At 36.7% G+C, this 13,757-nt stretch overlaps 1 protein-coding gene across 4 annotated transcripts in view; it reads left to right on the top strand.

Annotated features, from left to right (window-relative positions):
• The window catches only part of HYCC2 (hyccin PI4KA lipid kinase complex subunit 2), an 80,870-nt gene extending 67,851 nt beyond the window's left edge, over positions 1 to 13,019 (top strand). For 3 of the 4 annotated variants that reach the window (XM_038001768.2, XM_007965814.3, XM_073019906.1), the window contains 3 exons: positions 1,734 to 1,893; positions 2,614 to 2,781; positions 8,243 to 13,019. In XM_038001768.2, the coding sequence (XP_037857696.1) occupies positions 1,734 to 1,893; positions 2,614 to 2,781; positions 8,243 to 8,844 (930 nt within the window). In that variant the 3' untranslated portion in view covers positions 8,845 to 13,019. The remainder of the gene's footprint in view (positions 1 to 1,733; positions 1,894 to 2,613; positions 2,782 to 8,242) is intronic. The other variant, XM_007965820.3, reaches the window with a different exon arrangement.
• Positions 13,020 to 13,757: the final 738 nt, after the last annotated feature.

Below are 13,757 nucleotides of genomic sequence, written 5' to 3'. Positions count from 1 at the left end.
TTCTAATTGCAAAGGAATAAAAACAGTCTAAATGTCCCACAGCAGAAAATGATTTAAGTTATATAATATTTACTTGATGAGAGTATATATATGAGGTTTTATATTAAAGGGAAGTGCTAGCTTGTATGAGGTAGAAAAACAGTATACAACTATTTTTTAGATCTAGACAGGACAGAGGAAACATATAAAATGCTATAATAGTTGTCTAGGTGATTTGACTGTGAATTTTTATTCCTTTCCAATTTCCTAAGCTTTTTGTAGTATTTTGATAACAGTATTCTTAAAATACTATTTTCTACTTGCAGTATTGTAAGAATACAGCTTTTTATTTCACTGTTTCAAAAAATCACTATTATTTTTTGAGACAGTGTCTCACTCTGTCACTTATGCTGGAGTGCAGTGGTGTGATGACAGTTCACTGTAACCTCCACCTTCTGGGCTCAAGTGGTCCTCCTGCTTCAGCCTCCTGAGTCGCTGGGACTACAGGTGCATACCGGCACACCTGGCAAATTTTTGTATTTTTTTGTGGAGACAAGGTCTCACCTTGTTGCCCAGGCTGGTCTCAAATTCCCAGACTCAAGTGATCTGCCTGCTTCAGCCTCTCAAAGTGGTGGGATTACAGGCATGAGCCACCATGCCTGGCTCAGCTTTTTAAAAGCCATTTTATTTATATCATTTTAAAAATATTTTAAGCTAAATATAAATTTATCAAGGTAGCATTTGCAGTAATTCTCCATTTGAATTCCCATTTGTTTCCTAATTTTACCCTAAGAGTTATATTAAAACAAATGGATAAAAAGATTTAAAAATTACATCATCAGAGTAGTACCTTGAACTTATGACACTCTTTAATAGTTGATCCTTTCAACAATCTTGTAAATTAAGTAGAGGGGGCATTTCCAAGGCAATACAGGTAAAGAGATTAGTAACTCTAGTTATAGTATTCCTTTATTGTCCGTGGTCTCTGAGGGACACAATAATAATACCCTCTTTCCCTATTCAAATCTAGAGCCATATGATAAACAGAAAAATAGTTGGTATATGGGGAACTAGTATTTTCATTACTGTTAAAAGCTAAATTGAAAGACTTTCCTCCACATCTAGACCTTGGAACAGCCCACTGGCAAGAATGTTTGAGTGAGCAGATCAGGCACACCCATCCAGGCTGCTTAATTCCATGTGGGCTTGTCCAAGTGGAGAGGGAAGGAGCAAGACAATCCTTTAGCTCAAGATTTTTGCTAGATTAGTACAACCCAGTTAGGAAACATGGATCAGTCAAATGGCAATTACCAGGTATGTCACTTTCCTCTTCAGGGAGCAGAAAATGGTAGGACAAAATGTCAGAAGTATTTAAGGAACATTTCTCCTCATGTAAACAGAAGAGCAGAGAACATCCTAATGTTTTATTAGAGATTAAATTTTGCATGTTATTTATCTGAAGAATCAGACAATTCTAAATTGTCTCATAATCAGAGTTTATATGTTAATTCTTTCTTTGGCATGCTTTTTCTCTTTGAAAGTCAACAATTTTAAGGCATCATTGGGGTATGTGACTCATATTTTAGAAATTCTCATTTGAAAAGCCTGCTTAAAAGAATACAGAACAAGAAAGATACATTTATTAAACATTATAATACAAATTTTAAATACATATTCAAAAGTTATGGACACGTAGTATAAACAAAAACTGCATATTGATTGTAAACTTGTATAGACTTATATTATCATTTTAGGTTGCCAATGCCATGAAAAACTCATTACCATTTGATGCTCCTGATTCTACACAAGAAGGCCAGAAAGTCCTTAAAGTTGAAGTCACTCCAACAGTGCCGAGGATTTCTCGGACTGCAATTACAACAGCTTCAATCCGTCGTCATAGATGGAGAAGAGAAGGTGAGTACAAAATCCCCATAGTCCACACATGGAGTCAAGTAAATTTATCACTGTTTTTACAGACTGTCTTAGCACATGATATTAAAAGACCCTGTGTAAAGTAAATTTTTTTGTTTATCACTAGAAATGTGACTAAATGTCTAAAGTTATTTTAATATGTATTTATAAAATAGATGTTTAGATTGCTGTATGAAGATTAAAACAAAATAAGATGAGGTTAATTTTTGTCTTTTTTTGAACTAAATAAGAAAAATAGGAAAGAAGTTGCTTTAACCTTGTTACCATACTGGAAAAAAAAAGGTGCACGTATGAGCACTGTGGGAAAAACTATATAACTGGCCAAACTAACAGTATAATGCAAGCTATTCATAAAATGATTTATTCTTGATTTTGGATTTTTATCTTTGCCTTTCCTTTTTTTGTAAGTGCTGAATCCAGCAGTATTTCATACACATGGTACTTGAATAGTCAAGCTGTCTTGCCTAAGAGATATTGCCATTTTAATGATCCTGATTTTTCTGTCTTAATTCATTTGCAAACCTCACATTGTTCATCTGCTGCCTTATGTGTGTGCATGCTGTGCACACACATGTAACTATATAAATAGTGTTTGTGTTTATATCATATCCATATATACATTTTCTTATCTGCCTGGGTCAAAATGCTCAGAAAATAATAGAGCAGCATAAAAGCACTAAAATTTTATATGTTGAATCCCAGATGGCTTTGACTTCTCAAACGAGGCTGACTCGAGTATTCCTGGCTCCCCGATCCAACACGGCTCCACTGACCTAGGGATCAAACGTGTGCAAGAGGGGGAGGTGCTGGTGCGCAGGACCCCTGAGCATGGCTCACCCGAGCCCAACTCAGCAACAGCCACAACAGAGGGTAGGACAGAGATGAGGAGGCAGAAGTCAGTGAGGCAGTTGCTGGAGAAGGATCCTGGCTCTCTATCCCCAAGCAGAGCATCTTTCCATTCTAATGTGTGTTTCCAGTACCCCAGGGTGTATTAGCTTCTCCTTGCAAAGCACCCTCCCTCCTCATATGCATAGCACCAGGTCAGGTGCAATCTTTAGTTACCATTTGTGCTGGTCTGAAGTCTGCATCTCGTGTAATCAAGGAACAGCTTGGCATGGCTACTAACAAGGCAGGGTCCTGTCTCCAAAAGGTCTGCAAATGCTTGGAATTTTTTTTATTACTGAGCATGTTTATTCTAACATTAGGAAAGAAAAATGTACCCAGTGGACATGAGCCTTATTCATCAACATGAATGATTTTAATTATACAATAATTTATTCTTTAAAATTTTTGAAGAGAGTTTTAAAACATTAGCATATTATCTTTAAGATATTGAAGTGGAGCCAGCTGGTTTATGTGTAATTCTGTGGTGTTCAATGAAGAATTTCTTAGCTCTTTGACCAAGTATGCTGATGTTCATTGGCTTTATCATCTGTAGATTAAGTTGCTTAGGTCTAACTAGTAAACTACTGACACCTTCTATAAATGTGCTATTCTGATGCACAGTACATTTTACAATTTACTGTAAATAATGGTGGTATTAAATTCAATGGAATTAAAATGTATTATTATATTTAGAGGTCAGATATCCTAGTAAAGCCTTATTTCTATAATGTAAGTATCACAACATGGAGGGGTTTTTTAATACCCTTCCCTCGAACCCCCATCTGCAAAAGAATGCTTCTCTTTGTTGGGAAAGTATTTACTTGCTGTTTTGCATGTAATGCCATAGGAATTAGCTTTGTAAAGGAGGGAACTGTAGCCAGTTTTTAAAAAGTTATTTAATGTATTGCTACTGTGGATCCTTTATACTTATTAAATCAAACAAGTTGCTTTCAATGAGGTTATATATTTTTGCTTAAAGACCAAACATACATAAAGCAGTTAATTTCCACCATAGGGAACTCTCTTGCTCTTTGGTGCATTAGAAATTTGAGCATGCTCAGTAAGAATCTAAATCTACCCTGTTCCCTTGCCCATTTACCCAGATTGACCTTATTTCATTTAACAGTGTTGCATGTGCATGACCTAGGGACCCAAAAAAGTTGGTGCTGTTTGAGAGATCCTTTAAATGGCTCTGAAAGATGCAGCCTTCCCTTTATTCCCTGTATCTTATTACGTTATCCCTAGGAGTAAGTTTTATCTTGTATAAACATGTAACAATAAGAAGATGAATAGATGTGGAACCCAGAGTTGGCCTAAACTGAACATTTTTGAATGACTGAGCCACTTGATATTTATCTACTACTATTGCTAGAATATTGGAAGTATTTATGCTAAATATAGTACCATGTTAATCAACAGTTGCTCAAATTCCAGAAAGTGTAGGATTAGGTTGAAGCATTCCTTCAAATACATCAAGTCATACACTTTGAAACAAATGAACCAAAATAGTAGTTCCTTTTTAATATCCTATAAAATATTAAAATATCCTATTTTAATATCTATCACTGGTAAAATTTCAATTTGGGGGAGGGAGGAAGAAGGTGTAGCCGCAAGGAAAGAGGAATGTTTTCTTATTTTACCTTTTAATCCAGATTGTTTGTAGTCTTATTTATTTATTTTTTTGAGGCAGGATCTCACTCACATCACCCAGGCAGGAGTACAGTGGCACAATCAAGGCTCACAGTAGCCTCAACTTCCTGGGCTCAAGTGATCCTCCCTCAGCCTCTGGAATAGCTAGTACTACAGGCACACCACCACAGCCGGCTAGTTTTTTGTATTTTTAGTAGAGATGTGGTTTGCCATGTTGCCTAGGCTGGTCTCAAACTCCTGGGCTCAAGCAGTCTGCCCACCTCAGCCTCCCAGGGTGCTGGGATAACAGGCATGAGCCACCACCCCAGCCTATTTGTAGTTTTAAATCAATATTAACAGAAGCCAAATGTATAGGTAAAGTCAGCCATGAATAGAAATGTTCATTAAAATTCCATTTCATAGCTTCTTGGGGTTCAGTGTAAATACAAAAAGGAATAAAAAAAAAAAAAAAAGAAAAAAAATCAATTTCAGATGTCTCCTCTTTGGACCAGGAATGTATTGTTATCACCTTTGGAGCAAATTACAAAGGAAAAATGTTTTGAGACACAGTTGCCTTTTTCTTTCTTGAGGGTTTTTTCTCGACCCCCAGATGGTCTCACTCTGTTGCCTAGGCTGGAGTGTAGTCGCACAGTCATAGCTCACTGTAACCTCAAACTCCTGGGCTCCAGCAAACCTCTGGCATCACCTTTCTCAGTAGCTAGGACAACAGGCATGTCACCATGCCCAGTTAATTTTTAAATTGTTTGTAGAGATGGGGTCTTGCTGTGTTGTCCGGGCTAGTCTTGAACTCCCAGGCTCAAGCACTCCTCCCGTCTTGGCCTCCGAGGTGTGACGCACTGCACCCAGCCTCCTTAAGATTCGTAGCTCACTACCACCGCGAATTCCTGGACTTAAGTGATCCTCCCACCTCTGCCTCCTCAGTAGCTGGGACTATAGGTGGGTGCCTTCACATCTGGCTAATTTTTTAACTTTCTGGAGATAGGATCTTGCTATTTGCCCAGGCTGGTCTCAAACTCCTCAACTCAAAGGATCTGTTTTGGCTTCCCAAAATGTTGGGATTGCAGGCGTGAGCCACCATACCCCACCAAACAGAAGAAAGGAAATTACTAAAACCTGTGAAAAGTTTTGGTAATTCTGAACTCTGGTGAAGCTTTTGGATTAACATAGATTATTGACTAGTTTTCTGCTATGATGGTTTTAAATAATTTTACAATTAAAATTGGGTTTATTATATGTTGAAATTGAAGAGACAATATAAGCCCATCACCTACTTTTCTCCTGATGTCGAGTACATTCTATTTGTGACTTTTAAACCTGGAGTTAAGATTATTACTAAACTGGCCAGGCACGATGGCTCATGCCTATAATCCCAGCACTTTGGGAGGCCCAGGCAGGTGGATTGCTTGAGCCCAGGAGTTTGAGACCAGCCTGGGCAACATGGCAAAACCCCGTCTCTACAAAATATACAAAAATTAGCCAAGCATGTTGGCACATGCCTGTAGTCCCAGCTACTTGAGAGGCTGAGGTGGGAGGATCACTTGAGCCTGGGAGGTTGAGGCTACAGTGGGCTGTGATTGTGCCACTGCACTCCAGCCTGTGCAACAGAGTGAGACCTTGTCTGAAAAAATATATAATAAAAATAAATAAACAAATGTTTTAAAAAATTATTACTAAACTGAAGACAATACCTGTGATTAAAGTATAATCAGTATTCCATTATATATACTAAGCATTTCTTAGTATATAAAATATCAATAGATTCTCTTGCATGATGGCTTTTATGTTACCATCTTTTTTATGGCCATATTGCTTGGACATCAGATCTGCATGTAGCAAGATTCAGAAGCTAGCACTAAGTCTCTCAGTCTCCTTTCCTAATAAATATACCTAATGATACATTTCTGTTCACTCCCAGTTTTATATCACTAATATCAATTCTGACCCAATAACTATCCTTTCTTGGGCATTTTGGAGTTCTTTATACTAATTATAAGTAAATTACTAAAATGTATCATATGAATATAAAGTTTTTATTTTGAGGTATATTATAAAAGTACATTATATACAGTTCTTTTGAAGAGGTTGAGAGAAGTGGTGTCAGCTGCTACTGTTCTTAGTAAATGCATTTTCATATGGCTTTGCATGATGACTAAAGGTTATTAAACTGCTGGATATAATAAGGTGCCTTTTGCTTTAAGGATAGCTTATTTCATTCTTTAGAAGGAAGAAAATAATCCATATGAGTAAATGTAGCTAAGTAAATAGTTTATTTTTCCAGGTACTATGTTAAATAAAAGATTGTGTTTAAATATTTTGTATATATTTTGCTTAGGTAACTTATATCTCTAATATTTGTTTAGATTCTTTCCTAACATTTTTACCTTACCTATAATGTTGATATCTGTTTTGTAGATTCAGATTAAACTTTATGGCAGTCTGGAAAATATGAGTTACTGAAAGAAGCAAATGTATTACTTTCTAAGAGAATGTTGATCATACTCTCAGTAAGAGAAGTGGCTTTCTGTAAACTGCAAGCTCAATATATTATATATTCTTCTCTTCTTCCCACAAAAACCCAAGATAAGAATTCTGTTGTTGGCCAGGAGAGGTGGCTCACGCCTGTAATCCCAGCACTTTGGGAGGCTGAAGTGGGCAGATCACTTGAGGTCAGGAGTTGGAGACCAGCCTGGCCAACATGGTGAAACCCCATCTCTACTAAAAATACAAAAATTAGCTGGGCATGGTGGTGCACGCCTGTAATCCCAGCTACTCGGGAGGGTGAGGCAGGAGAATTACTTGAACCAGGGAGGCAGAGGTTGCAGTGAGCTGAAGATCGTGCCACTGTACTCCAGTCTGGGTGACAGAGTGAGACTCTGTCTCAAAAAAAAAAAAAAAAAAAAAAAAAAAAATTATTTTGTTAACTGCAGTTTCTGCATGAAATGAAATGTGATGGGACACTATAGTATTTTGTGATTATGACATCTCAATACTAAGAATCTAAAATATTACAGAAATAATTACATAAAATATTATCAAAACATACCATATAGAAAATATAAATCCTTCTTAAATACCCCTGCTGGTTCCCTACCACTGCTCTCTGATAATATTTTCTTCACATTAATTGATCAAAATATGGAAACCAGTGAGTAGAAAAGGCCATAAGACAAAATATGACTGTGAAGTTACAGAAGCAATATAGTTTTGAGTTATTTTTAAAAATTGCTAGTTCCATGTTAAAGGTTCTAAAGCCATATAGAAGCAGTTAACCAACCACTGAGTAAATATAAATTTTATTATAGTTAAAAAGAGTTTGGCCTGTAAGCATAAATGAGTTTTTGGTATAATTCTGGGTAACCGGAATTAGAAGAGGGTCTCTTGCACATCTTATGGTGGGTTAAAGAAAGTATGAGGGGCAAAGTTTTTTTTTTTTTTTTTTTTTCCAGTAGGTAGATATAGTCATTTCAGAAGAATGACAGAGTGCATTATAAAAATTTATGTTAACTGTTGTATTTTACCTAGTTGTTTTACATGCCTAAATATTGACAATATACTAGATATGTTTGTGGATAGTTTTACAAAAACTGGACTAAATAAAGCTAAATTAACATGTTTGAGCATAGTAGAACTCTGTGTAGATTAAGATTTCCCCTAAATTATTTAGGGGAAGTGTTGATAGTAGGGCTATTGACAACCTATAGCAAGCATTACCCAAGAGATAAGGTCAGTATTGTTATTCACAGCTGCTTCTTACTTAATTTAGCTATTGCTGAGTCTGTCTGATTTGTTTTCTTAGGTGCTGAGGGTGTAAATGGAGGAGAGGAGTCTGTAAACCTGAATGATGCAGATGAAGGATTTTCATCAGGGGCTTCCCTCAGCAGTCAGCCAATTGGGACCAAACCATCCTCCTCTTCTCAGAGGGGAAGCTTAAGGAAAGTAGCAACTGGGCGTTCAGCCAAGGATAAAGAAACAGCCTCTGCCATCAAATCCAGTGAGAGCCCTCGAGATTCAGTAGTTCGCAAGCAGTACGTACAGCAACCAACTGATCTTAGTGTAGATTCAGTTGAGCTGACACCAATGAAGAAACACCTGAGCCTGCCTGCTGGCCAGGTGGTGCCAAAAACCAATAGCTTAAGTCTAATCCGGACAGCCAGTGCTTCCTCAAGTAAATCATTTGACTATGTAAATGGCAGTCAAGCAAGTACCAGCATTGGGGTTGGCACTGAGGGAGGTACTAATTTAGCAGCTAACAATGCTAATCGATACTCAACTGTCAGTCTGCAGGAAGACCGGCTAGGTCAAGCTGGCGAAGGTAAAGAGCTTCTCAGCCCAGGAGCCCCCTTAACCAAGCAGTCTCGATCCCCAAGTTTCAATATGCAGCTAATATCCCAGGTGTAGTTTTGACATCCTCCCTCATCTTTCTGCTTACCTTTTAAACTGAATATTTCATTGTGCAAGAAGACACTTCATCCCACATTGTGAAAATATTGGTCACTGTTATCAGATTTCATTTAGTTTAGGTATCTTCATACTGTATTTTGTATCAAAACAGCAATAAGGTTTTCTTTATCCCTCTTTCCTATACCTTCACGTATTCCTTGTAAATGTGTTTGTGAAGCAGTATAAAATGTTTGCCTTTTCCATGCCTTCCTTTCTCCTTGGGTGATGTGCAATCCATCGTAGGCTGATCGGTCCCATTTCAACACTGTGAGACTGAGGATACGTTAGAGGAAATGGTGTATATGATCCCTATGAAACGATTCTTTGGCTTTTGTTTAAAAACAAAACAAAACGGGTTTGTTCTCATAATCTGGAGAACTATGAAGATTACTGGATCATATTTTTTTCTCTTAACCAGGAGTGCCTCAGAGATTCTGCTATGACTTTGGACTTCTCTGAGTCTGCAATCATTTTCTGGAGAAGCATGGGGAAAGGTGGTAGACTGCTGCACTTTTTCATTAAAATGAGGGTAGCTCTTTCTCCACCCCCCATCTCGTTTATCCCGAAGACATAAATGTTCAATTACGGAGGCATTTAAATCAAGTTGTGACCACCTCCATTGGAGGACAGGGCTCTAAGTTGATTGTGTAATTGATAATGCACTTTCTCAATGGCTCTATAGTCATTATTAACATGTCTTCCCTCTTCCCCACAAGGACATATAAGGTCATTTCTGTCCTTCAAGTTTGGCCAACTAACAAATCAGATTCTGAGGGGCATGTTCTATTTCCCAGGAATGATTGACACTTTGGTGCTGGGGTTTTGTGGGGGGAGGGGTGGTTTTTGTTTAGCTTGTGTGGAGATTGTGTGTGTGAGAGGAGATTTTGATTCTTCTTTTTTTCCTTTGTGAGCTGATGGCTGAAGTATAACAGTACATCTTCAGGTAAAGAGAGGGATTTCTCAATCTACTTTCTGTTATGTCAGACTATAAGAGAAACCCTTTCAGCTGCTTTCTAGATGTACCTAAATTCAGTCAGGTATTTTGGATTAAGAAACCTAAAGTCCTGATACATTACATACTCCAAGGAAATATATCAGGGACAGACAATTGGCTGAAAACACTGATACTTCAATGTGACACATTTTTATAGAACATTTCTACCAGGGGGTACTGACCTTGATTTCTCCTATAAGGACCACACTGCCTTTGTGTTTAATGTAATGCAATTTGTGTACCTTCTAATCATATATCTGCAGTTTCTCATTTTTATAAAACTTTGAAATCATGCCAGTAAGCTAGATGTTGAATGTATGTAAGTAGCATTTGGTAACTGCTAAGAGGTTACAAAAACATTATTGGTAAAAAAAATTTTCTTAGTTCTGATCTGGTTGGATAAGATTTTATCATAACCTCTTCTGGGTCTCAGGCTCTGATGTTTGAAAAAGAAAGGAATATATTGGGTTTTAAAAAATCAGTGTATTGTGACTTAAACCGTTATAAGTTATCCTTCCACAGAATACATCAGAGCTATTAGTGCTTTGTACATTTCGATGTCTTTACTTGATTATTGTTTAAAAAAAATACTGAATTTATAGAAAGCAAGTATTCTCCTAATTAACAAAAGTTAAAATTTTATCCCTACCATTAAAATTACAATAGATTTTGATAAATAACAGAAAAAAATGTTTTTTTTTTTCACACCTAGCAATGCTCCCGTTTTTATTGTAAGAACTTTCTTTTTTCCCTAAGAGACTTTCTGTTAGACTCTTTATATATGAGATGCTTGTTTGAATTTGGTAGTCTGTAACATTTTCCAGCTCATGTGAAAATGGAAAACTAGAACCTGAACTAGTATCTACAACATTGCCAAAGTCCGGGGTAAAGCTAAAAGTTGATAAATAGACAATTTATTGATTTGTGTGTGTCTGTGTGTGTGTATATATATATATGGTGTGTATATGTATATATCACAAAGTTGTATTTTAAATATCCTTTCTTTTAATTTAAGGGATGTCAAATAAATGAAAGGAGTTTAAAAATAGCCAAAATAAATGAGCTGTAAAGGTTTATAACATACTAAAACAGGCAGTTTCAGGTATGTAAGGAAAGGAGCATTATACTCACCTAGAAAGTGAGATCTTGGCTATGGCTGGAGGTCAGTCACTTTATGGCATAAATTATGGTTTTATTTGAGAGGTACAAAGACTGTTTTCAATTCAAATTGTGCATTTATTGGCATCTAAATCTAGCATGATTTTACTTAAAGCACAAAAGAAATACCACAGAATACCAAATTACAGCAGAAGTTACAATAAATACAACAAAATTTTCCTTTGGCTAGAAATCTTATGTTATACCTGAAAAATTGGTTTTAAAAAATGTTCATCATGGCCGGGCACGGTGGCTCACACCTGTAATCCCAGCACTCTGGGAGGCTGAGGTGGGCGAATCACAAGGTCAGGAGTTCGAGACCAGCCTGGCGAAACCCTGTCTCTACTAAAAATACAAAAAATGAGCGGGGCATGGTGGCAGGTGCCTATAATCCCAGCTACTCAGGAGGCTGAGGCAGGAGAATCACTTGAACCCGGGAGGTGGAGGTTGCAGTGAGCTGAAAACGCAACACTGCATTTCAGCCTGGGCGACAGTGCAAGACTCCGTCTCCAAAAAAAGTTCATCTTAGAGGATCTTATTTATCTGTATGTATATACATATATGCTTGTACATATACATACACACATTAACATTTTATGACCCTGTAACATTTGTTTTCCATTCTTTTAGGTGATGTGAGTTGACCTCAGTGAAGAAACATTTCATTTAGTCTAAACCTTGCATTCAGGGTCTTACAACAGATTTCTTGTGCAAGAATTATTATTAGTTAAAATGGAAGGCGTTAGTTTAACAAACTGAGAGTCAAATTTTCTAACTTTTTAACTATGCATTTTAACATGCATTATTTTTGGCATTTAATTTAAAATAGTTTGTTTCAGATATACAACAGCTGTTACAGATATATGCCAGCAATATTCATACTTTTTTAACAAGCTTTTGTTGTATATTTTCTAATTTCTATAAGTCTAACCATCTATGAAAAAGATATTTAGGGAGAAAATACTTGTTTTCTGTAATAAAACAAATAGGTTGGTGCCATGTATGCCAAGTTGGATAAAAGAATACAAAGAAATAGCTGAAGGCTTGGGAGCTCTGCTCTGACATTAATTACTCGAAAGCAAACTAAAATGCAAAGTGAATAGTTAACTCAGAAGATTTGATTTTTTGAGACGGGGTCTCAGTCTGTCCTCCAGGCTAGAGTGCAGTGGCACTATCACGGCTCACTGCAGCCTCGACCTCCCTGGGCTCAGGTGATCCTCCCACCTCAGCCTCTGGAGTAGCTGGAACTCCAGACATGCCCCACCATGCCTGGCTAATTTTTGTATTTTTACTAGAGACAAGGTTTTGCCATGTTGCCCAGGCTGGTCTTGAACTCCTGGGTTTAAGAGATCCACCCACCTGGCGTCCCAGAAGTGCTAGGATTACAGACATAACTACCACACCTGTCTTGAAGACTTTTAAATGTGAAAATATTTTAAGAAGCTAAGGGGAAAATTGTTATTTTAAAATCCTGATCCCCTTACCTTTACCCCTTACCATTCCCATTCCTTTCCAATTCACTTTTCTTTGTCTGCTTATGATAGAATCAGAACTGTGCTAAGAAATCCTAGGGATAATCTAGCTAGTATCCCACTCCCTCACCCCAACATTCATCCTCAAGAAACGGAAGCTCAGAGGTTGTGGTATGATCAAGGTCATATAACTAAAGCAGAGCCAGAATCAAACGCAGTCTCCCGTGGGTTTGGGGAGGCAGTGGGTTAACTCCATTTTTGCAGTTTCTTTATAGTTCTGGTCTAGTAGTTGGTGAATACAGCACATTAAGAAAAGTGTTAAATCCAAATGTACAGTAATCTAGATAGGGAAGTGTTGGAAATGTTAAGTATATCTACAGATGTAAGGATCAATACATTATTCTAATTTATGCATATTTTCTGCCACATAACAGTTGTATGCTGCCATTTTATAGTTGAATACATTTGTTGGGATTTATTTAAATGTAAAATAAACCCAATGAAACGGCTTTGATCAGTGTTTTCTAGTTATTTTAAAGTAATTTTTGAGTCAGCCAGCTTTCAGTCACCAGTGTGGCAAGCTAATTATATTGCACAATAGAGTATTGCAAAGTAAAGATTAAATAAATTTGATTCCATTAATTTTTAATGTAGAAAGAGACTGAATCTTTCTTATGCTTAGAGCAAATGCAAGCAATATTTCCTTATATGATTGAAAAAGGTTTTATAGTGTGAAGCTTATGATTCCATAATGGAACAGTGACCATGATGTCATTTAAAGTGTGTATATACCGTATAAAATGTCTTAAATGCGGTAGTCTCAGCTATATAAGCTCAGTATTTCCAGTCTGTATTCTCAAATTCCACGTAGTAGCTTTAAATTAATTACAATTGTTTATTAGACACTGGAATACTGAGAATAACTTCAGATTGTTTTGTTTGCACTACTTTTGTGAATATTTTAATGAAATGGAGTCAATTTTTTAGTACTTCAGTTGTTGACAATCAGTTGTCTCGTTTAAATCTCTGCATGTTCATTTGTAAATAAAAAATGTAGTACCTGTCTTTAGGGGTAGTCCCCTATTTATTACAAACACTGGCAAGGAATATCTCTCCATTTCTGACCTTGGATTACAAAGTATGTTTTGGGTTTTTCTTTTTTAATCAGTATTTCAGTTACATATTTGTTTTCAGCTTTAAAAAGTTTAACAGGTCATGCCAATGATCAGAAAATCTGTAAGATTTTA

Source organism: Chlorocebus sabaeus, chromosome 10, assembly GCF_047675955.1.
Source record: "Chlorocebus sabaeus isolate Y175 chromosome 10, mChlSab1.0.hap1, whole genome shotgun sequence".
Lineage (NCBI taxonomy): Eukaryota > Metazoa > Chordata > Mammalia > Primates > Cercopithecidae > Chlorocebus > Chlorocebus sabaeus.
The sequence above is the reverse complement of the archived record's forward strand: the minus strand, read 5'-3'. Positions and strand labels throughout refer to the sequence as shown.